Source organism: Microcebus murinus, chromosome 7, assembly GCF_040939455.1.
Source record: "Microcebus murinus isolate Inina chromosome 7, M.murinus_Inina_mat1.0, whole genome shotgun sequence".
NCBI classification, from domain to species: Eukaryota; Metazoa; Chordata; class Mammalia; order Primates; family Cheirogaleidae; genus Microcebus; species Microcebus murinus.
In genome coordinates, this window is record NC_134110.1 from 3,037,280 (window position 1) to 3,061,409 (window position 24,130).

The 24,130-nt window shown below is 43.3% G+C and overlaps 1 protein-coding gene across 1 annotated transcript in view; it reads right to left on the reverse strand.

The window, feature by feature from the left end:
* The window catches only part of SH3GL3 (SH3 domain containing GRB2 like 3, endophilin A3), a 176,228-nt gene that overhangs the window by 146,644 nt on the left and 5,454 nt on the right, over positions 1-24,130 (reverse strand). Inside the window, exon 2 of the mRNA XM_076004701.1 lies at positions 4,401-4,470. Coding sequence (XP_075860816.1) covers positions 4,401-4,415 — 15 coding nt within the window. The 5' untranslated portion in view covers positions 4,416-4,470. The remainder of the gene's footprint in view (positions 1-4,400; positions 4,471-24,130) is intronic.

The following is a 24,130-nucleotide window of genomic DNA, read 5'->3' on the forward strand; positions in this document are numbered from 1 at the left end:
ATTGTTATGCTATGTAATTGCACCTGATTTAAGAAAATCTGGGCAGGCCTGGCAGTACAGGCTCTTCAGTAGGTAATGCTTAGAGAGGAGATTTGATCCATGAAGGATTGATGAAGCAGCTATCTGGTTAAAATCTGCAAGGCTGGGCCAGCCACCTACATGGCACGCTGTGTGGACTATGTCTGTGGACTGAGGTCACACAGCACTGTGATCAGGTGGCTGTGGGGGAGGGTTCTAGCCCTCGTGCCTCTGAAGACCCAGAATGTGATGTCCCAAACAAGGAGCAAATGTGGGCAGGCACAGGTTTAATGTTCCTCATTCATATGTGTGATGGTTCCCAGCAGACTCAGAGAAAATGGCAAGACACCCAAATTTTAGGGTGGAAGAGAAAATCTGGCACCTAGAAACTGTTATGATTTTTCTCAGAGTTGGCACCATTCTTTCCTCCACTGTGTCAATTTCCCTCTTGTCTCAGGAATTCCTGCTTGTCCCATTGCAAGTGTTTTCTGTCATCTTTCTAAGCATTTAGTTGTATAGGACTGCAGTGATTTGGGAACTAAGCAGCACAGTCAATTGCTTTTCTATTAAGGCTGTTCCACATGCACACATGAACATGCAAAAAATACCAAAATTCATTAAACCCAATTAGCATGATCCTCAAGGAACACACGAAATCACTCCATTTCCTCGTGGGACTTTTTCTGCCTCCTGCTTTCTCCCTGCGTAACAGTAGCTGTGGCTGTCAGTTTCCCAGAGTAACCTAGAGGAAAGTGTTTGGCCTGCACAGCCTTAGAAAATTGTGTTGACCGCAGTGTGACCCTCATAGTAAAAAAGGCAGTCCTGTCCCAGCATAAGCTCAAGTTCCCAAAAAGGGAAACTTTCACAAGGATTTTATTAGATAAACCCTTGCCCAATATGAAGTCTGCTCCCAATTCTGTACTTGTCCCAAATCCCTTAACAATGAACCAGATCCCATGAGCTGAACAAAGCTAGAGTATTTAATTTGTCCAATTTTCCTCAACATTCCATGGCAGGTGTACGCATCTGCCAGGGTGGACTTCCTGCAACACTGTGCTCTGCCTGCACTGTACAGACTGGCAAGGGCCCGATGAACTCAGATGGGATGAGGAGGATTCAGATCAGCCTGATTAGCTGGGCAGGGAAAAGCCACTCTGCGGGGAGCCACCACTGGTTTCCAGAGGGAACACCAGCTCTCTCCCCAGAAAGGAGAGGCCAGCTTTAAATATCTACTGCCTTTCAGATTAGGGTGTCTGGTATGATTTGCTTCAATTCTGAGTATTCCCCCTTTAAGGCCCCTCAAGATGCCCTGCAGCAGGTGGGCATTGGTGTTCTAGCTTTGTCTTCATGGTTCACACGTCCATGGGAAGCTGATGAGATAAGAGAGAATACTCATTTTCCCTTTCAGATGTGCCCCTCCCGCAAGTAGAGCTAAGACATGACCTGAGGAACAAGACTTAGGAAGAGCATTCCAGACACAAGTAGAGTGTGTTGCAAAGGCCCTGCGATAGGAGAGGGCATAGAGCAGAAAGAAGATCAGGGTGCGGACCAGTTGAAGGATGCATGGTGTGAAGTCAGACCATGCAGGGTCTTGCAGGTCCTATTAAAGCCCTGGGTCTGAATCCCAGATATAAAGAGAAATAATTAAAATGTTAAAAAAAAATAAGTAGATGAGTGGCCTGGTCACATTGAGTGCACTGTGGAGGAACTTAGGCATGAAGAGCAGACTGGAGGGGCCCTGGCATAGAGGCAATGACCTACATGTGAAGTGCTGGCAGGTCGAGCCAGGGTAGTTCTGGGAGGTGGAGAGAAATGAACGGATTCCAGAGACATTCTCAGGTAAGAGTGGCAGGGTCTGATGACAGATGGAATGAAGGGAAGGAGGTGTCAGCCATGATCCCTCACCCCAGAGGCTACCAAGAGTTTACTCAGTTTTTCTCCTTCTCAATTGCCTTTTTTGGAACAGGCAGATGCTCCAAAGGGAAAAGTAACCCCAAATGCTAAGCTCGTATTTCAGGTTTTCCTTTGCCTCCAAGATCTCAGCACACTGTCATTTTTCACTGCTTAGCTGGGTCTCTGGTGCCTCAAGGAGACTTTATACTTTGTCCAGTTTTTCTAGCTGTTCCCTGGGGGAGGCTGGCCTAAGTTACGAAGCCTGTCACTGCCTAGGTGGAAGATGCGGTCTAGGCCCGCCTCAGAGACTTCGCTCTCCCCCCCTCCTCTGCCTCCCTCACAGGGGTACTGAGCTCTGGGGGTCAGGAGACCCAATTCTAGCCCAGACTCTACCGCTAACTTTCTCTGTGATCTCAGGCCTGTCCCTTCCCCACCCTGAGCCCCAGTTTTCTCAATGTGGTATCTACCTCAATACCGTGTGGTATGAGGTAGAATGTAAGTACGTGGTGATATTCGTTCGGAGTGAGGTAACCTACGATCCGTAAGACCCATGTGAGAGCCACATCCTGTAATCTCTGCCACCAGCCCTGACCCTGAGACTGCAGCCCATCAAGCCCCATGGAAACTTTGAGATGGCTGCTCCACAGAGTCTGACGTTCCTGAAATGCCTTCCAACCTCACAGCTGCTGATATAGGTTTTGTGGGGCCTGAAGCTTATACAATTTGGATAATTTGGGAGACTGTCTTTTTAAAAAAAAGAATACTATAGAACAAATAAAGATCAGGTATAAAGGTGAATATTTATTTGGAATAAAAAAAGAAATGTCGGTAAATTCAAATTTAAGAGATAATAAATATCTGTATTAATCAAGGTTCACAAAGAAGGAAGCATCCACAAAGTAATTTGAACAGGTAAAGTTTAATATAGAGAATTATTACCTGGTAACTCGGGATTAACTACTAAGGGGTAAAGAGAACACTGAGAGTATGGGAACAGTGGTTAAAGGGAACAGCCACGACCTCTAGGGCTGAGGGTACTAAAGGAAGGAACAAACTTTGGAAGAGCCTCTCCAGGGCTTGATAGTGAGGGTGTGGGTGTTCTCAGCAAACCCAGTGATTGCTGGAGAAGTTTGCCGAGGTGTCACAGGCCAGGTCTGGCAAGCAGTAGAACTACCTGCTGGCCTGTGGACTAGACTTGCTGGGAAGGTCACTTACCAGGGTACCAGGGAGATTACTGGGAAGCTGGCTGGAGTGTTGGCAGAACTCACTGGAAGCCACCCACCGCGGTGGCCCTGAAACTTGCTGGGGTAAGCACCACAGGGGGTGGCCAAAGCCTCAGAAACAAAAAAAGAAAAAAGCATACCAGAAACAGTGGGGCCCTTTGTCCCCCACTGTCCCTCAACCACCATCCTCTGACAAAGCTGGGCATTATGCCTGCAGATAAAGGAGAAATGTTTGCACAGCCTGGCTGGCCTACAAAGAAGAGCGAAGAGGGCTGGTAGGAGTGGAGAGGCAGCAAAGTGATAACTGGCACAAATGCAAATCAAAACCACAGCGAGGTCTCACCTCACACCTGTTAGGATGGCTGTTATCCAAAGTCAGGAGGTAAAGATAACAAGTGTTGGGGAGGATGTGGAGAACAGGGAATCCTTGCACAGTGTTGGGAATATAAAGTAGTACAGCGATTATGGAAAACAGTACGGAGGTGCCTCCAAAAATTACAAGCAGAACAATCAAATGACCCAGCAACCCTACTTCTGTGTATATAGCCAAAGGAAATAAAATCACAGTCTTGAAGAGATACTTGCACTCCCATGTTTCCTGCAGCACTATTCACAATAGCCAAGGTAAGGAGTCAACCTGAGTGTCCGTCAACGGATGAATAAAGAAAAGGTGGTGTATGTATATAACGGAATATTATTCTGCCCTAAAGAAGAAGAAAATCTTGTCATTTGTAACAACATGGATGAACCTGAAGGATGCTATGCTAAGTGAAATAAGCTTGACGTAGAAAGACAAATGCTGCATGATCTCACTTATATGGGGAATCTAAAAAAGGTGAAACTCATAGAAAGGGTAGAATGGTGGTTACGAGGGTCTGGGGCATGGGGAAATGGGAAGGTGTTGGTCAGAGGGTACAGATTCAGTTATAGGATGAACAAGTTTTGGAGACCTAAGGTACAACATGGTGACTATAGTTAACAATACCATATTGTATACTTGAAGTTTGTGAAGTAGATCTCAAGTGTTCTCACCATAAAAAATTTAAAAAATGGTAACAATGTGAGATGCTTGATACGTTAATTAGCTTGATTATGGTAATCATTTCACAATATAGATGCATATCAAAACATCCCATTGTATACCTCAAATACATACAATTTTTTTTTGTTAGTCATACCTCAATAAAGCTAGAAAAAAATCCAGGAAAATTATTTATTGCATCATCATTATTATTCATTAACTACCCTACTATATATTTCTCCTACCTTTTTTGGCTTCATACTCTTTGAACTTTGAATGCCTCTTCATATGACAATGATTCTGCGATGTCATTTTCTATAGAGAGAATAGAAAATAATTCAGTTCTTCTTCTAGCATGCTCAATGGAAATGTATTTTTTCAGTATTGATAGTTTATAATTGGTGTCTCCCACCTTCATAGCCTCTTATTGAGACTGCCTCTGTAACTGCACCCCCCAGTCTATTCAATATCTTGGAGTGAGGGCCTGGGGTATCACTGGGTATGAGACAGAAGAGAAGAGGGTGACCTTCCAGCAGGGAAGCAGGCCGTCACTAGGGATGTGGCACAGGTAGAGAGCAGGCCCACCTGGCACAGTGCTCCAAGCCTAGGTGTGCTAGGCTGCTGCTTCCACCCCTCAGTCCTAGAGGAGAACACACTGACCCTGGGGAGGGGCCTTGGTAAGTGAGGGACTTTGAGGCTGAAGTGTCCTGGACTTCACCATCAATCCACCTTTGCCTCTACCGAATAGCGAAACTGACTTCCTACCCTGTCTCCAAAAGCCTTTGATGATTTCTGAAATTCTTCCTTACTCTCAAACGGTACAGACATTATTCAAAGGACATTACTCTTAAGAAACAGTTTTAGAAATGAAGCAGCCTCTTGGGATAAATATCTAGACCTCCTCCCAAGGAACCATTTGAGAGGCAACTGCAGTCACCAAAACTCCAGCCGGTTATTTGTTTAAGGATACAGTTTCATGAACACCAAGTCATATCAGGTAGAGATATTTTTATCTTCTTTCATCAACCATATCACTTCTTTCGAACATGAAATAACTTTTGAAACAGGGATGACTGTGGTCAGAATCAATATTTCTCCCCGAGCTGAGCCTACTTCAGAGAACAGAGCATCTTGGCCAGTTTTGCTCTTATCTGATAACCGCCGGCAGCAAGCAGGAGGGTGGCTAACGATCTCTCAGTCTCCACTCCCACCCCCACCTCACCAGATCCCCCGCTACAGCATCTGTATTCGGAGCCATACTCACTTGGATGGAAAACTAACAGGTTTGACACGTTCTTATTAACAGTCTGTCCCCACCCCTGCATCCTCTTCCAGCTTTCCTGTATATTTGTAGGGAGAAAACAGCACTTATAGGCACTAGAAAGTTTAGGGCTATATTTTTTCAAAGGTTGCTCTTAGTGTGGGCTTGGGGACAGAGAGGGGAGCAGTAGGCAGCATGTGTCCCATGGGAAGGTGCACTAAGGCCCCAGAGAGGGTTTATTGCTTCAGCCATGTCTCTGCCCTCTGCCTGGTATTCTTAGACTCCAAGTACACCGATCTCATTAAACTCTCTGCCACTTTATTCATATTATCACCATTACAAGAGAGACCTCAACTACCATTCACAATCCAGAGCAACTTTTAAATAATTAGTTATAATTTTACAAGTAATTCTTTAGATTGTATGGCAACACAAAAGACAAACGGGGAAAATAGTTGCAGCTTATATCACAGACAATGTGTTTCTACACCTAATATAGCAAGACCCTAGAAATTATACACACCAACAATATCCAAATACTAATATACTAAGAAAAGAGATGCCATTTGCAATAGCCATTGATCCCTTGGAGTGCCAGAGAAAGGCTGGAGTACAGGTGGATGTGGGAAGCATCTGTGTACTGTGCTTTATCACTAGGCCCTTGCCATGGGCTGAATCGTGTCCTCCAAAAATTCATATGTTGAATTTCTAATCTCTAGCACGTCAGAACATGGTGGTATTTGGAGGTAGGGTCTTTAAAACAGTAATGGAGTACAATGAGGTCACTAGGATGGGTCCTAATCCAATGTGACTGGCATCTTTATGAGAAGAAATGTGGACACAGACACATACAGAGGGAAGACCACAAGAAGGCAGGAAGAATATACCATCTGCAAGCCAAAAGCAGAGGCCTCAGGAGGAGCCAACCCTGCCAACACCTGAATCTCAGACTTCCAGTGTAGAGGACTGTGGGAAAATACACTTCTGTTGTTTGACGCCACCCACTCTGTGGCATTTTGTTATGGCAGCCCCGCAAACTAACACAGCCCCGAAGCTGTTCAGTTTGACCCAGAGAATCGCGGAGGACTCTGTCTCACCTTCTATCTCCATGATTCTGCCAATCGTGAGTTTCCTTCTCCCAGTCCAGCTCCCTGAAACATGGCTACTGGCAGCTTTTGTGACCCAGGGAAGGGCTCTAATTGGTCCAACCTGTATCAAGTCTCCATGGATTGACCAATCACTTGAGGCAAGGAGGGTGGTACAGACTAATTGGCTCAGACAGAATCAAATGCCCACTCTCGACTAATCAAAGTTGCTGCCTGCCACTGACACCCATCTTGCTACTTCAAAGCAAGCCTGAGTTCTCACGGTCATTTGCTACTCTCTGCCCATCTAACGTGTCACCATGAGCAGAGTTCCCATGTGTATGGACAGTGGTCACTGACCAGTGGATTCTGGAAATCCAGAAGGACTTGGGATCCCAAAATATCTTCCTTGACCACAGATTACTGTGTCTGAAATTATACTCTTGGCATTTTGCCTTTTGGAGCTTCTCTTACAGACTATCTTTTAAAACACACATGCTCCTGGTAGTGGTTACACATGGAGCTAATGGTTGCCATGTTACTAATATCTTGGTTGCTTCCCTTTTTATTTGTAGGAGAATCTGACAGAGAGTCCTAAAGACTATGGAGAAGTCCAAGCAATGGTTCTGTAAGAGGGAAGTGAGGGGCAAGACAAGAATTTCACAAACTTAAAACTTTTGTTGGAGCTGCCTCTGCCTTTGAGTTTCAGGAAAGGACGTTTCCATGTTAAATACAGAGTCAACATAAATACGTGAACTTCTCATTTGAAATGGCGTCTTAATCTAGGGGTCCTGACATATTCCTAGATTTAGGAACCACAATACACAAGCCCTTTATAATTATTCTTCTCTTAGTTCTCTAATTTAACTATGTTCCCCAAAAGAAAAAGTCAGAGAATTATCACAAGATTTCAGCTCCTATCTTCCACCACCAATTTAAAGTTGGGTACGAAAGCTCTGTCTTCCCAGATCAGCAGCTTTTAGAAGTTTCTCAGTCTTAAGGTTTCATTTGTAACAAGCTGCAGCCAAATATCATGTGCCCTGGTCATGCACTAGGAGGGAGTTATGGGAAGTGGGCTGAGAATGGATCTGGACAACAGGTGGTCCAGTCCCAGGAGACCAATGAGGGCAGGTGATGACAAGGAGTGTTGGGAGAGGGGGCAAGCAATTGGGTCAAAGGAACCAGGCCTAAGAATTTGAGGAACAAAGAGCAAAGACCCAACCTACAGAATCTGGACCGTAAGACTGGCCAATACCTAGGCAAGGGGCCTGGGTAACAGTCCTGGGGCAGCAGCAGCAAGACCATTTGAGGAACCTGGACTGAGACTGGATGCCAGGGACTCCCTTCTGCATCTGGCCCTGGCCGAAGCTGAGTGCCAGCGGAATTTGACAGGGTTTCCAAACACGTCTCTGTGGATCCCCTACCTGCCTCTGAATCTCCTGGTGAGCTTGTTTAAAATACAGATTCCTGAGCTACCCCTCATCCAGAGACACCCTCCCCACTAGACTTACTGAATCTAAATCTGTAGGGCCAGGGCTCAAGAAAAAGCATTGTCATAGTCCCCCAACGATGACTTTTATGTAGCTAAATTATTAGGACTTTACTGAAGTAGAAGTTTTCACTTTCACAGAGAGCTAAGTGGGCGAACCTAGCTAAAAGGGGAGTCTGCATAACAAAACAGCAGCCAAAAGCAATATTTTTCCAATTTAGTAAATCTGGACAGTCTTTCCCATGACCCCCTGTCTCCTGCCCCAACCTTGGCCTTTCCACACTCCCTTCCTGGTCTCATGGTGTCCCTACTTGGAGCTCAGCTCCTACAGTCCAGGGTGCCAGGCATGGGTGGCAAGTCCTCAGGTTCCCCTCTCATAACTGTATAGGGACTTAGAGTAAGGTCACTCCCCTTGGCAGAGGGTGAGACATTCCCATGCCAACTCTGGGCTCCTCCTCCAATCAGAGATTGCTTTGATTCCCATTTTTACTGTATCTCTGCTAGTGTCCTGAGTAATTGAAGCCTGGGCCCCAGCTGCTGCCTGTTAGAATTCTTTTTACCCAAACGGTGTCTGGAGACTCTGCTTTGCCTGGCTGAACATCTCCTTCAGACTCCAGCCAACCTGCCCCCAGCCCAAGTGCATATCGAGTGCCAGACCTGGCACTTAGTAGTTACTCAATCAAAAAGTATAGGAGAGGCCGGGCGTGGTGGCTCACTCCTGTAATCCTAGCACTTTGGGAGGCCGAGATGGGTGGATTGCTCAAGGTCAGGAGTTCGAAACCAGCCTGAGCGAGACCCCGTCTCTACCAAAAATAGAAAGAAATTAATTGACCAACTAAAAATATATATACAAAAAATTGGCCCGGCATGGTGGCACATGCCTGTAGTCCCAGCTACTCGGGAGGCTGAGGCAGAAGGATCGCTTGAGCCCAGGAGATTGAGGTTGCTGTGAGCGAGGCTGACGCCATGGCACTCACTCTAGCCTGGGCAACAAAGTGAGACTCTGTCTCAAAAAAAAAAAAAAAAAGTATAGGAGAGATGGGCTGTGGGAATGAGTAAATGAATGGACAGATGGATGAACTGATGGGTCGGCGGATGGATGTGTTGCCTCTCTCCTTTAATTAGCCCCTCCCCCTACCAAGTGGGGACATAGCATTGATCTAAGGTGAAGTTACAAGACTGGTTCTGCAGTCACCCTTGAGCAGCCTCTCAAGTAAACCACTTCTATCAGAGTGACGTGGACAGCTGTATAGCTTTCGATCATCAGTCTGTGACTCCAGATAACTGAGAGAATGGCTGTCAACCCCCAAATCCAGGATATTTCTTTGGGTGGTCTACAGAGCCCATGTTCAATAATGAATCAGTCCTCTCTCTGCTTCACTCTGATACCCTAAACATAGCATCACTCAGAGGCTCATTAAACTGCCAGACTGAAACCTTAGATCTATCCTCATGAAAAAAATCACTACGGCTACAAACATTAAGCATTAGAAGGAGACCAACTACACACTTACTCAATAGAGCCAGGACTCGGCTTCTCCACCTGTAAAACTAGGCCCAGTCCCCAGATCCCTTAGGATGAACCAGCGGCTCCCAATGCCAGGAAAGTGCTTCAACAACATCAGGTGAGCTGTACAAATGAGAGGTAATTTGACAAGTCAGCCAGCACAAGCAGCCAGTCAAGTCAATGCAGAGTGCTCTAATGCACTTAAAAGCCCAGAAGCAAGCCCGGGCTGGGTAATAATGGCCTGGCACCACCAGGGATTTCCCAAGTCTAATTTCCAGCCCTGATGGCCATGGTGTTCCATCTCCATTGGGCTAATTAAGGCACGGTGGAGACAGAAGCTGACAGAGGAGCTCACCCTGGCCTTGGTCTGGATTTATAGGGAAGAGAAGTTGCCAAGAGGGTAAATTATACATCAGTGGGGCTTCCCCCAGGATGATATGGTCTCATGGGCATTAAGACGGTGAGATTCAAAGTGAATATAGATCAATACTACAGAGAGACTGGGAGGTGTAGGGGTTACAGCAAGGGCTCTCCCATTTGCTAGCTATGTGGTCCTGGTCCACTTCACCATTCAAATCCTTAATTTCTTCATCTGCAAATTATAGCTAATATCACCTATCTTGAAAGGTTGTTGTGAAAATGAAACGTGTGTAAAATGGTAGTGTCGGGCCTGGTACAGAATGAGTACCCAATAAATGGTAGCTATTTTTGGATTATGTAAATGGTGTTGATATTTTATGCAACAGTAAAATATCCATACAAGTGACCAACCCAGAGAAATGAAAGTCTGTTTATCTTTCAGACCCAAAGACTCAGCCTGGCCCTCAATGGGACATATGCTACTTTGGGGAAGATATATTTATATGGGATGTATCTGTCTATCTGACTTTTCCCATCAGCTTTCACAAATGACCAGTGACTTTGGCCTGAACTTATGCAATTTCTCTCTCCCTCAAGCACTGCATAATATTAGCTCTGGATGGTTCTCCCCATTTCTAGCCATCCTTTTCCCACCAGTGCCATGATCCACATTGGACCAACATCCAGGAAAGCCTGCCTGTGCTGCCTGCAAGTACAAAGGAACCCATACCTCTCTCCTAATCATCCTTATTGCCAACTCTTGCCGGAATCGGCTTATCAACATAACTTCCCTGCTTCTGATCCCCCACTCTTATCCAACTGCTAGAGGTTAGAGTTATGTTTTTCAGCCCAGTGGAAGTAAAGCAAAGATCTTTCTACTGGCAAGAGCTGTCCAACACATGTATACACACATAAATACATATATGCATGTATATATTGAGGGAAAGAATTTCAAAGGGTCAAAGTCTAACTCAAGATTACATCAAGTTGACACAGAAGACATATTATTATTATTAAGATTTTAATTTTCCCCCAAATTAATCTATAGATTAATACCAATCAAAATCCCAAGGGCATTTTTTGTAGAAATGGATGAGTTGATTATAAAATATATGTAGAAATGCAAAAAGGACCTAGAATAGTGAAAGCATCCTTGAAAATAAAGAACAAAGCTTAAGAACACACACACTACATGATTTTAAAATTTACTCTAAAGCTACAATAATCAAGAGAATGTGGTAGTAGTGTGATAACAGAGAAATAGGTTAATGGAAAAGAATAGAGAGTCTAGAAATAGACCCACACATATAAAGACAATTGATTTTCAACCAAGGCACCAAAGCAATTCAATGGGGGAAAAGAAAGTCTTCCAATAAATGGAGCTGAAACAATAGGATAAACCAACAGGGCAAAAATGAGCTTTGACCCCTACTGCACACCACACACAAAATTAATTTGAGCTTGATTATAGAGCTAAACATAAAAGCTATAACTATAAAGCTTCTAGGGTAAAAATGGGAAAATAGGCAAAGATTTCTTAGAAAGGACACAGAAAGCACTAAACATGAAAGAAAATTTTGATGAACTGGACAGCATCAAAATCAAAATAATCTGCTCATCAAAAGACACCACTGAGAAAATGAAAAGGAGAATTGCAGGCTGGGAGACAATAGCACAATACATATATCTGACCACAGACTTGTATTCAGAGTATATAAAGAACTCCTACAGATCTATAATGAAAAGACAAACAGCCCAATTAAACATAGGCAAGAAATTTCAACAGCCATTTGATAAAAGAAGATACACAAATGACCAATAAGCACATGACAATATGCTCAGCACCATTTGTCATCAGGGAAATGCAAGTGAAAGTCATGAGATCCCATCTCATAACCAGGATGGCTGCAATGAAAATGATGTACAGCCACCAAATGTTGGCAAGACTGTGGAGCAACTGGAACTCTCCTACATGGCAGGTAGGAAGATACAGCCAAACAGCTACTTCAAAAATGGTTTGTCAGTTTCTTATAATGCTAAACATACAACCATCTATGATGTGTTGGGTATTATATTTACTCAAGCAAAATGAAAACATTTTTCCTCACAGAGATTTATACATGAATGTGTATGGCAACTTTATTTATAATAGCCAAAAACAACCAAATGTCCACCAATAAATAGGAGAATGGATAAGCATATTTTAATATAGTCACACAATGGACTACTTCTCAGTTATAAAAATGAATGTATTATAACAACTGATACATGCCACAACATGGATGGACCTCAACAATATTATGTTGTGTTAATGAAGCAAGGTGCAAAAGAGCACATACTATATTTTTCACTTACATGAAGCTCAAGGAGAGGCAAAATTACTCTGTAGTGATAGAATTCAGGATAGTAGTCACCCTTGGTGCACAGGGATTTAATAAAAGGAGGCATGAGAGAATTTTCTGGGCTGATGGAAATACTTTTTTTTTTTTTTGAGATAGGGTCTTGCTCTGTCATCCAGGCTACTTGCAGAGGCAGCATCATCACAGCTCACTGCAACCTCAAATTCTCAGGCTTCAGCCTATCAAGTGATCCTACTTCAGCCTCTCAAGTAGCTGGAACTAAATGTGTCTGCTACCACATTTAGCTAATTTTTCTATTTTTTGTAGAGACAGGATCTCGCTCTTGCTCAGGCTAGTCTTGAACTCCTGGCCTCAAACGGTCCTGTTGCCTCCACCTCCCGAAATGCTAGGATTACAGGCATGAGCCACCAAGCCCAGCCATTGAGATCTATGCATTTTGATATATGTAAATTTTACCTAAAAATGAAAAAGACCTTTAAACACATACTTAATTCTAGTTAGTAGGTTTTCTTTTTCACAGTGGAATATGTTAGCAATTCAGATGCTACTTTCTGAGTTCTAACCTGGAGCAAATGAGTAAATTTATTGAGGATAATGGAAGCCAAATTTCTCACTGATGGAGAAGGGAGTTACAAATATGGAAAGGGAGAATACTAGAACAAATCTTTGTAGTGCTAGATTGAAACAGAAGTATCAGTATGAATGTCCTATAATATATGGCTTTTAATTTATAAACTGATCTAAACATAAGTCTAAATACAATAAATAGATAGATAAATAGATAGCTCTTCTGGCCCTGACAATTGAGAGGGCCTAGTCACAATGAACACACTCAGTGCCCAGATTCTTATTTCTAAATGCCATTCTTCACTAAAAAGATAATGGCTACTTGGAGAAAGAACCGATTCTAGGGTTGGGATAGGGAGCATACGACATGGACTTGAAATATCTTGTTGCACTAGAAAGCAGGGATGTGTTCTAAATATGTGGGAACATGTCTAAACGACACAGGAGCCTACCTGAAGAGGCTCCCACTGGCCAAATCTTGAACAACTTGGGAATCAAACTAAATAATCATGAGGGAACGATTTGAGGGTCAATTAGATGAAATACAACCCACTGAGTCAGAATCCACAAGGCCACTCTGATGTAAGTAAATATATATAGACAGTTCTCCCTTCGACATAAAAGAAATGATACACATGGAAGGAATGAAAGACAGAGTTTTCCAGTTATCAGTGGATGCCAGAATTAGTGGATGAAAGCTTGAGGAGTAACAGGATATTTACATATTCTCAAAATACCTCCCATAGATTACAAAAGGAAAATTAATAACTTTATAGAGAAGAAACTTGGTAGACACTTTCTTAGCCAACTAAACAAAGATAACATCACTAAAATTGGGACAAACTGACATCCTGTCCCTCCTAACATAACACAGACAATAACACAAAATCACTGCTGTGGCATGTCTACCAAAAATGAAAAGCCTAAATATAATCATGAGCAAACACCAAAAACACACAAACGGAGGAACACAATATAAAACAACTGACCTCTACCCTTCAAAAATGTCAAAGTCATGACAGGCAGAAAAAGACTGAGAAACTGTAACAGATTAAAGAGACTAATGATCCATGACTACTAAATACAAAGAATGATCTGAACTGGATTCCAGACCAGGAAAGAATAGCATAAAGGACATAATTGAGACAACTGACAAAATTGAATGAGGACTGTGGATTGACATGATATGTCATATCCATATGTCATACCATATCAGTGTTAAACTTCTCAATTGTCATCATTGTACTGTGATTATGAAAGAGAACGTCTTGGTTCTTAGAAAATACACACTGATGTATTTAGGAATAAGGAGGCCAAAGTCTGCTACTTACGCTCAAATGGCTCAAATAATAATAAGTATATATATGATACATATGTATGTGTATGTGTATGTATGTATACACACACCCACACACATATGCAGAGAGAAAGAGAGAGAATGATAAAAGCAATATATTAATACAAGCAAGTGGTCAATCTGGATAAAGAGTAGACAGAAGTTCTTTGTACCTTTTTTGCTACTCTCTTTAGAAAATTTGAAATTATACAAAAATAAAAAGTTTTAAAAATTAGTTCTTTTGACTCTGGATCCTTCTCAAATATATAAAGAATGAAACTTATTCCATTCCCATGCCTCCAAACTCATGGAAAAAATAGAGAAGAAATCTCTTTAATGAGCCAAAGCTATACAAATCTGTAAAATCTGAATGGAGACAAGAGAGCCTGCTAAGAGTCAACACACATCTCAGCTCATGAGAGTTTCCAGTTGGGTCTCCAGGGAAGCAGGCTCTGAGACAGAGCTGCAAATGTGGGACCTTTCTTAGCGAGGGTTACAGAGATCAACACCTGGGGAGGGAAGAGAAGGAAGCAGGACTGGAGGATTGGGCAGAGAGGAATTGACCTGTAATGTTGTAATGACAAAGACCTCAGTTCTTCCCGCGTGGATCTCTGGAGCCGGGATGGCCCTTCAAAGAGTCCTGACTCCAGGCCAGAGAGTTGGACCTTCATATTCCTGCATCAACTAGTCACTGGGTGTGAGCTTCCCTAGGAAGAAGGCATAACCTTGGGTGACACAATTCTCTCCAAACAAGGTGCCAGCAGCACTCCTAGCAACTAAACAAATGAGTCCCTTATTCCCGAGGGGAATCTCCTATACATATCATTACAATGTGCCTCTTAGATCATCACTGTGAAAAGACCCTTTGAGATAGAGTTGCAGGTCTAGAGGATCATAGTTCAATGCCATGGATCATTCCTACACCTTAAGTTGACAATTTAGCCAACTGGAAGACAAGGATTCTGAAGGAAAGCAGGCTCAAAGGGAGATGAGGGACAATCACGGACAGATCACAACAGAGGGAAACTGGGACTTCAAGGACTGTGAAGGACCCCAAACTCCCAAATGCTGACAGCTCAGGGAGAATTGCCCAAGTGCAAAAACAAAAAAAAATTAAGTAAGAAGAAGTTGAAGACCTTAAAACTTTCTACTATATTGTAGTAATTAGAAAACCACAAAGAAAATGAAACATAAACTGGATCTTTGCATAAAAATGCAAATTAAATCATAATAGAAATAATCCACAGACATAAAGGAAGAGTTTATATGTATAGTGTCTTATTATTTCAATAAAATTATGGAACAATATGATTTATCTCAAAAGAAACAGACTCAAAAGAAGAGATGCAAGAGATAGAAGACTTCAAGGTGAAGATGGTAAGACAACTGAAGGAGATGAAAAGTTAGTTGCAGACCTTAGGAAAGAAATGAAAGAAAAAATAAGAAGAGCCATTCAAAACCATGTAAAGGCTGGGCGTGATGGCTCACGCCTGTAATCCTAGCACTCTGGGAGGCCGAGGCGGGTGGATCATTTGAGCTCAGGAGTTCGAGACCAGCCTGAGCAAGAGCGAGATCCTGTCTCTACTGAAAAAATAGAAAGAAATTAACCAGACAACTAAAAATATATAGAAAAAATTATCTGGGCATGGTGGTGCGTGTTTGTAGTCCCAACTACTAGGGAGGCTGAGAAAGAAGGATCACTTGAGCCCAGGAGTTTGAGGCCACTGTGAGCTAGGCTGACGCCATGGCACGCTAGCCCGGGCAACAGAGTGAGATTGTCTTTAAAAAAAAATGTAAAATATGCTGAAAATATGGTCAGTTTCATGTAGATAAGTTTAAGAAAATCATTCAAAATTAAACAGAAAAAAATAAGGATATTTAAAATTATTGGGGAAATATAGATCTGGAAAGCAAAGGAAATCAAACATATAACTAATTTGGTATTCCTAAAAAAAGAACAGAAAAAAAGTCAAGATATTCAAGAAAATATCTTGCCTGAATTTAAGACATAACTCTTGAAAAGCAAAGAGCTCAAAGAGAGAAAATGATGTAGAATGATCAAGACATACCTTGGTGAAGAGAATAAACTGAGATTATGAATAATCTTACAGGGATCCATATGGCAAAAGGCAATGATAAACATGGATGAGAACGGGGAATCAGGCTGACCTCACATTTTGCCACAGCAACACTTAGTGAGAAATGTCTATAAAAGCAAAGAATAATAAAGAAAATGAAATAATAAATGGAAAGGTAACTAGAGTTTTATAACCAGCCAAGATGTCCTCCAAGTAAAAAAGCAATAGAGCAACATTCTCAAGCATGCAAGCAAAACCTTAGGAATTATAGCTCCCAGGAGATAAGTCAAAAGCAGCAACCCAGAAATAGAAAAATGTGTTGCAAGGATTGATGTTGAGCACAGTCATTTAAATGATAATAGCTAGTTAACATTTATTGACCACTTATGTGCTAAGCATTGTTTTGAGTTTTATAGGTATTAAATCATGTAATCTTTATATCAACTCAGTAAGGTAACTACAGTACAGCAGGTCACACAACTCAAGGGGATGCCATTGATCAAGACAGAGGCAGTTTTCTGCTGTGTTTGGTTTTTAGGGTTGGGGGTTTAGGTTTGTTGATAGACAGAATGAAAAAAGCCAAGGAAGAAGAAGGAACAAGAGAAGTTACAGAAAAGAGAACAGTTGATATGACAAGGCCAAGAGAGACCCAATTCAGAATCAGGTGTGAGAATAGTCTTAGAAAGATGTAGGTACGATTCTGAGCTAAGAAGGAAAGTGGAGATAAACCACTTCTAAACAGCAGGCAAAGAAATCAGACAGCTGATTCATGGGCATCTAAAAACTTAAAAATGTGTTTGAATCAAGACAAAATTCTCTACTGTTCCAAATCCTAATTTATTTTGTGACTTGCGAACACAGGTGAGTCTTTCTTATGTGGTAAAATAGACACAGTAAAAAGCTAGAGCTGTCAGAGGTGGTGCTGGCAGACTCCCTGACAGGTGCTGGTGAAGAGTGGGCTTGTCACAAGCCCGGGCTGGGCTCCAGAACCCGCAAGGAGCAGCGGGCCTTTCCAGCAGCACGGCCCAGCGGGCAACTTGTCTTGGAATCAGGATAATGCAGTAGCTCAGCACTTGTCACTTTCTAGTCTGCCTTTGGACCTGGATCCAAGAGATTTGCAGCAGCCCACATAGACTGACAACATTCTTTGTGTTTTATTAATACACTTTTCTCAATGACTTCACTATGCACTCTACATTCTCACAAATGAACTGATTTTATCAGAGCCAGCTAGCACCAAAAACTGTGACCAAGGGGAACTACGTAATTCAGTGGTAGGGACTGCCTGAGAGTCCCAGACTTTTTTTCTAGCTTCATCTTGAAGGCAAGTTTTACAGCAGGAGTTTTGCAGTTTCTCTCCCTCTTCCTTAGGAGGGCCAACATTCATGCTGTAGAGCACATAGTTTATTTCAAGGAGCTATGGATTTGGGCCCCTTTTTGTATCTTTCATGCACTTTTCCTCTTACACCAGGGGTTCTCAACCCTGATACTGTCAACATTTTAGGCTGGATAATTCTCTCTTGTGACAGGAGTGGAAGGGGTTCTGCCAACTGTAGGATGTTTGGCTTCTACCCACCAGACAGGAGAAGTACCTCACTCCCCACTGGTCATGACAAACATGTCTCTAGATAGTGCCAGATGTCCCCTCAGGGCAAAATTGCCTCTGGTTAAGAACCACTGTCTTAAACTGAAATCTTATAGATTTTAGATATTTTATAACTGCTATACTTTATAGCCAATCTCTTTGGTCCCCATTCAAGGCTTTTGTAAAAACCTGGGTGAGGTATAATCCCAGTGTTCTACCATCTCCCTAGGCATCTGCCCATCTCTCTGTATTTGCAAATTACAATGCCTCATTGATCCTTCCTTTCATAGGTTCCATTATCCATTCGTATTTTGAGAGATGTTTGCTCACATCATGTCTGCTGTGTCTAATGGTCTCAGTAATTTAAAAGCTTCCTGCCAGCAGGCATTTCCCACTATTGACCGTGGTCTTCTGGAAAATGTATGGCCAGGTCCCCCACCCCAATCCAAAGCTTCAGGTGTCATCTTGTCTACAAAGTAATTGAGCATTGAGAGTTTGTATTCTCTTATTTATAATTTTGGTCCCAGGGGGCTGCTTATGAGATAGAAATGGCAGCAGCGAGGGGACTCTGGATTGAGAGTCACAGAAAAAAAGATTATTGTCCTTTCTCTGCCCCCTCCCTTCCATTCTGAATGGTTTTTCTTTTTACAATCATTCAGATGCTTCTTAATTTCAGACAAGTCTTATGGTTCTAGCAGTATTTAGAAACCTATATTGCATTTTACCATATTAGCAAACTGTTTTATATTTTCTTGAAACAGTTTTATAATCTGGAAGCGCTTCTATGTGGTAGAAGTGACTCTCCTCAATTTTGCTTAAGGAGGAAAAAAGAATACATGCTGCACAGCTAATCTGCCTGTTACCCCAAGTGAATGTAGCAAAGGCTTCTCCTCTGAACCAACTGCTTCTCTTTCCATTTCTTCCACCCAAACTCCATGACACACACTGTGCATTCCGGTCCTACCAACCACAGCTGTATTAGTATTCTGTCCCTCTGTCTCTGGAAAACTGTTTAACTCATGTCATTTGTTCTGTCATTCACTCAAGTCAAAGAATCTAGTCTCTGCACAGGGACAAAGTATGCCTTTCAAAATACAAACTGATCTCTGCCACATCACCAACTTTAACAGGCTTCAGGACTTCTCGTTGCTCCTTGAAGGAAGATTAACCTGCTTCCCATGGCCTGTGAAACCTGACAGTCCCCCGCAGCCCACCCTGCCACCCTGCCTTCCTCTCCAGCCTCGTCTTGTGCCATGCAGTCCCTCACTCTGCTGGCCCTCTGTCCCTCTCCCAGTCACTTATACCCAACGTGGTCTTCACTCCCTACTCCCCTGCCCAGAACAGCACCACTGTCTAAGCTAAGTGAACCATTACTTATTCTTAGGTTCCAGCTTGAGCACAGCCTTCCCAGGAAAGCATTCCCAGGCAGGCTGGCCGTCACATCCTCCAAACCTAGCTCAGTGCTTGACATGGAGTGCAAGCGCAATACACACTGAAAAGACGCATAAATAACAGAGCTAACAAAGAGGCTCAGAGAAACTGCCTAAGTTTTCTGAAGGTCACCAGACAGAGAGTAGAAGAGCTAGGATTCAAATATATAGAAACAAAGAATACAGTATTTTCTATTTCATCACCCTGTTTCCTAGAGAGGAAAATAATGAAAATAAGGAGCCAATTTACAGATAAGGGAGAGGACTTCTAGGCAAGCAGCTTGACTGGTCTCTTCCTTGCCAGAGCAGACATTGATGGCTGAAGGGAAGGGCAGGGAGGAGGCAGGTAGTCTGGGTAACAAGCCAGTAGAGGGCAGCACAGGGGTGGCTGTGAACAGGCTGGGCAGGCAGACCAGGGCCCAGGACAGGCAGGTTACATGGGAGGACGGTGGACCCAGATAGTCACAGACAGCGTGGCCCTTCCTCAGCACGTGCAGCAGCCTTGAGCTGGAGTGAAGGGAACAGGAGGATGTGTCAGACACAGAATCTCAGACGTCTCAGGCCTAAATGGAACCCTCCTAGATAATCAATCCAACCCCCGGCTCAACATCTGCGTCATCCCAGCACTTCTTGAGCACGTCCATCATTGCAGACCCTTTGTTGAGCACCTATTTCCCTTTGGAAAGAAAATAGCTCTGCTGAACTCTTAGGAAAAAAATTCTAACTTACTTCTATCCTCCTGTGAATGTACATCTGGCAAGATGATTTTTTAACATTAATATGTGTAGGCAAGTAGCATTTTCGTTTTTATTCACAGGCTGCTTTAACATCCATAGAGCTATATCTCTTTTGGTATTTGAATGTGGAAGTGTTTTTTTTTCTTTAGATATTTAAAAAGATGAGACCCTTTGGCCTAAGAATTTCCACACATAATGCTATACTTCTAAATGGATTTTGTGAAAAGTTGTCTCAGAATTTTTGTCTTCTTGCTGCTGCTCAAAGCTGCTGGATACGACGTCTCTGTCCTCTGAAAAATGTGGGGTTTTATTTTAAAATTAGATCCTCGGGTTAATTTAAAGATTATGCCAAGTGTATGTTCCAAATCCACTCATTCCATCTGACCTGCAGGAACACATCTGCTCTGTGTTTGCCCCACCCCGACTTCTGACGGTGGCATATGTCTGATTCCTTTGATTAAAGAGAAGGGTTTGTTAGGATGTCATGTACAGTATATCAAAGGAGATCAGGCACCCGTCTGCAAGTCAGATGACAAAAGGAGTGATCAGGACGGGTACGGCTGAGCAGACATTGTGAAGAGTCGGCTCAGGGGAATGAGTCATAATTTGCAAAAGCGTTTGCTAGCCGTGGTTTTGGTAATAATCACGCACCAGTCCCAGGGTCGGCAACATTCAGGGAAACAAAGTTATTTCCCGAACATCCATCTGTCCCAAGTGCAGAACTCCAACCAAACTGCAGGACCAGCACGGCAAGGGAGATTCCACATTTGGCAATAATTTTCCAAACTGGGATTTGTTCAGCTGTTCGGTGGATGGATCCAGATTAAGAAAGTGCCTCACCTTTAATCAAGGCATGATGAAAAGCTTTTGTTTCAGAGTAGCGAGGCTGCCCATGAACATCATTTCCTTTGTATGTGAAAGCAAGTATACATTGTTTTCTGCATACATTTGGCTTCCACCCGGGCACATCATTGAGACTCATGGATGTCGCTGTCCATCTTGGTGCTGAGAGATGGGAGCAGAAATAATGCTTCCTGCATGAAGCTGCTTCTGAAACATCTCAGTCCTCTCGATTCAATGTGCAAGTTTCTAAGTTTCCCGAGGGAAGGAATGGGGAATCTCAGGCCTACCCCGTACCCACTGAATCAGAATCCACATCCTTTTTAATTTTTTGAGACAGAGTCTCACTCTGTTGCCCAGGCTAGAGTGCCGTGGTGTCAGCCTAGCTCACAGCAACCTCAAACTCCTGGACTCAAGTGATCTTCCTGCCTCAGCCTCACAAGTAACTGAGACTACAGGCATGTGCCACCATGCCTGGCTAATTTTTTCTATACAGATTTTTAGTTGGCTAATTAATTTCTTTCTACTTATAGTAAAGACGGGGTCTTACTCTTGCTCAGGCTGGCTTTAAACTCCTGACCTTGAGCGATCCACCTGCCTCGGCCTCCCAGAGTGCTAGGATTACAGGCGTGAGCCACCGTGCCTGGCCAGAACCACTGTGCCCGGCCAGAACCCACATCTTAACGTCATGGCTCAGCAGGGTCGTCTTTGTCGGTCCAAAGGCTTTTTCGGACATTACCTTCCTTACTTTTCATGGCCTAATCTTTTTTAATAGAGGAAATGATTTTTTTTTTTTTGCCATTTATTAAAAATACAAAGTTGGTACTTTGTGAACTGTTTTGGTGTGGCATTCTTTTTTCAAAACGTATTTATTAAGTGACTAGTATGTGTCAAACCCAGCACCAGGAGCTGGTATAAAATAGTGAATGAAAAAGAGTCTGCCCCCTCAGAACTTAATTTCTACAACAATAGATGAATTATATTTTAGAGAAAGCTTTTTGCTTTGTTTTTTCTGTCTTCAGCATCATGTGTCTTCTAACGCTGCCTGCATGCACACTGTTTTCTGGTGTGCCATCCTTTAATGAAGAGTGTCACAGAGTGGAGAGTGGCCAGTGTGCACGGGTTGTCCCTGGCCCCTGAAGGCTCCCCTTTGGGAGGCTTTGTGGGTGTCCTGCACCCCCTTTCCTGCCTGAGGCTGAGGGCAAGTTTCCTGCTCTTTGTCCTATGCCAGCGACCCCCATCCCGGTTCTCCAGGCCACCGAGAATTGCAACTCAGCACATCAGGGGACGAATGCCTTCTTGCAAGCAAGGGATGTTGTTTCAGAAAATAAGAGGCAGGAAAGCAGAATACTGTTCTGGGTGTCAAGTCTTGCCTGTGCATGAAGCCACGAGGAAGCTTAATGGGGAGATTAGTGCTGTTTCCTTCATCTTAGCCCTGGCATCATCCTCTGCTGAAGAGAATGTCCCTTGGCAGGGGTAGGCGCTGCCGTGCTGCTGGGGAGCCAGAGGCAGAGACCGGTGGTTAGTCCTGCTGGCAAAGCTGGGGACCAGCCAAGGCATTTCTCACTGCGTCAGGACTGTTTTACACTAACAGGCACAGAGGAATTAGCTGTTAATCCGGCCCCGCTGCAGTTACATTTAGTACCAGCTCCTCCCAGGTTCTGACACATGCTTAATTTTTATCCTGAGTTCCTGAAGCTGGGGGAGATGCTTTTCTATTTATATATCTCCACAGATGTTTGATAGGAACAGGAGAGAGGAAGCCCAGGTGGTTTTATTACATTAATACTTTGTAAATTTCTATAAAATCAAAAAAAAAGAAAGAAAATGAAGAACTATCTTTAAAGGGAAAAAAAGTAAATAAATATTAACAAAAAGCTTCTTTGACACTTTCGAGAGTGCCTACTTTAAAACAAAAGCTAAAATTGTGTTCAATGGCCAAAAGCTAGTAGTGCCTTGAGGCAAAGAAACAAAATAGAGACCCCCTTATTTCCTCCCTTCATTCTTTTCTGCCTCTCTTCGACAGTTATTGAGCATCTACTACGTCCCAGATGCTAAGTGCTAGGATACAAACTCATATAAAAATGATCTCTGCTCACAAGGAGTTTACTGTCTAGCAGTTACCCTAGCTATCAAGCTAGGGAGCTTCTTCTAATGCAATAAGCACGAAATAGAAATGAAGAGTGAAGGCTGGACGAAATAGAAATGAAGAGTGAAGGCTGGAATAAGTTTATCTGCACCATTATTTTCCCATGGCTTAATTGCATACTTCAGTATTAGCATACGGAGTAAGGCATACATTTAGGTCAGTGTGTTGATATTTGGGGCAAGCAGTGGCTTATTTTGTCACTTAAATTACAGTACTTATGTTTCAGAGGTCTTCTGCTCCTAAGACACATGTGAGGCCAGGTGAGATTTGACCTTCAGGGCAATTAATAATGTCTAAATACAACACAATCCCACACACTCTAAGCCAGCACTGGGACAGCAGCTCCCACCCAAACATGAGCACAGGTAGGACGTGCCGTATCCAAAAGGGGCAGCCTGTGCTGGAACGAGCAACCACAAGATCATCCTAAAGACAAACCTCTTAGAGACCTTCTCCACCCTCTGCGAGGGTATCATTACTCTTCCTCTTTTTGTCACAGCCCCTGATCTAAAACACTGCTCAGAGAGTGGCCTTGTTGAGGCAGAGCCCTGAGGAAGGCATGGACAGAAGAAAGATAGTCAACTCATTTTCCTCCTGCTGCCTGCAAATGCAATCTCCCACCCCTCCTCTGTTCAGAAGAAAGAAGAGCCATCTCCTGAAGGAGGCACTGGCCTTGTTCTGTGAGGTGGCAGACGGGGGAGATGGGAGTAGATTCCTTGGGCAGCTCATATCTCACACAAGAAGGTACCATGAGCTGCCATCGTACTGATGTGCTTTCCATCCACAGAACTGAAAGCTGGGTGGCCCTCTTACAGGCTTGCCAGAGAGGGTGTGGTAGGCCACGTGGTAATGTCCTCAACAACTATTCCTTACCCACACCCCACTGAGTAGCAGCCATGTGACTGAAATGTTCCAAGGGTGGATTCTCTTTGGCCTAAGCCAACCACGACAATCACAAACCCTTTGCCACATGCTTGCTTGAGCCAGTCTGTTCATAGCGTTCCCGTGTGCACGTAACTCAGTTCAGATCTCTGGGCCATAAGGTGAGGAGCTTCAGAAAAATAAAATTTCTTGCTACCCTTTCTGAGAGCACTCTAGGAGAGGATGCTCTCTCATCTGCTAGAAGGTATGGTGTACACATGTGAGGCCAGGAACTGCTGCAGCCATTGTGCCACTGTGAGGGACACAATG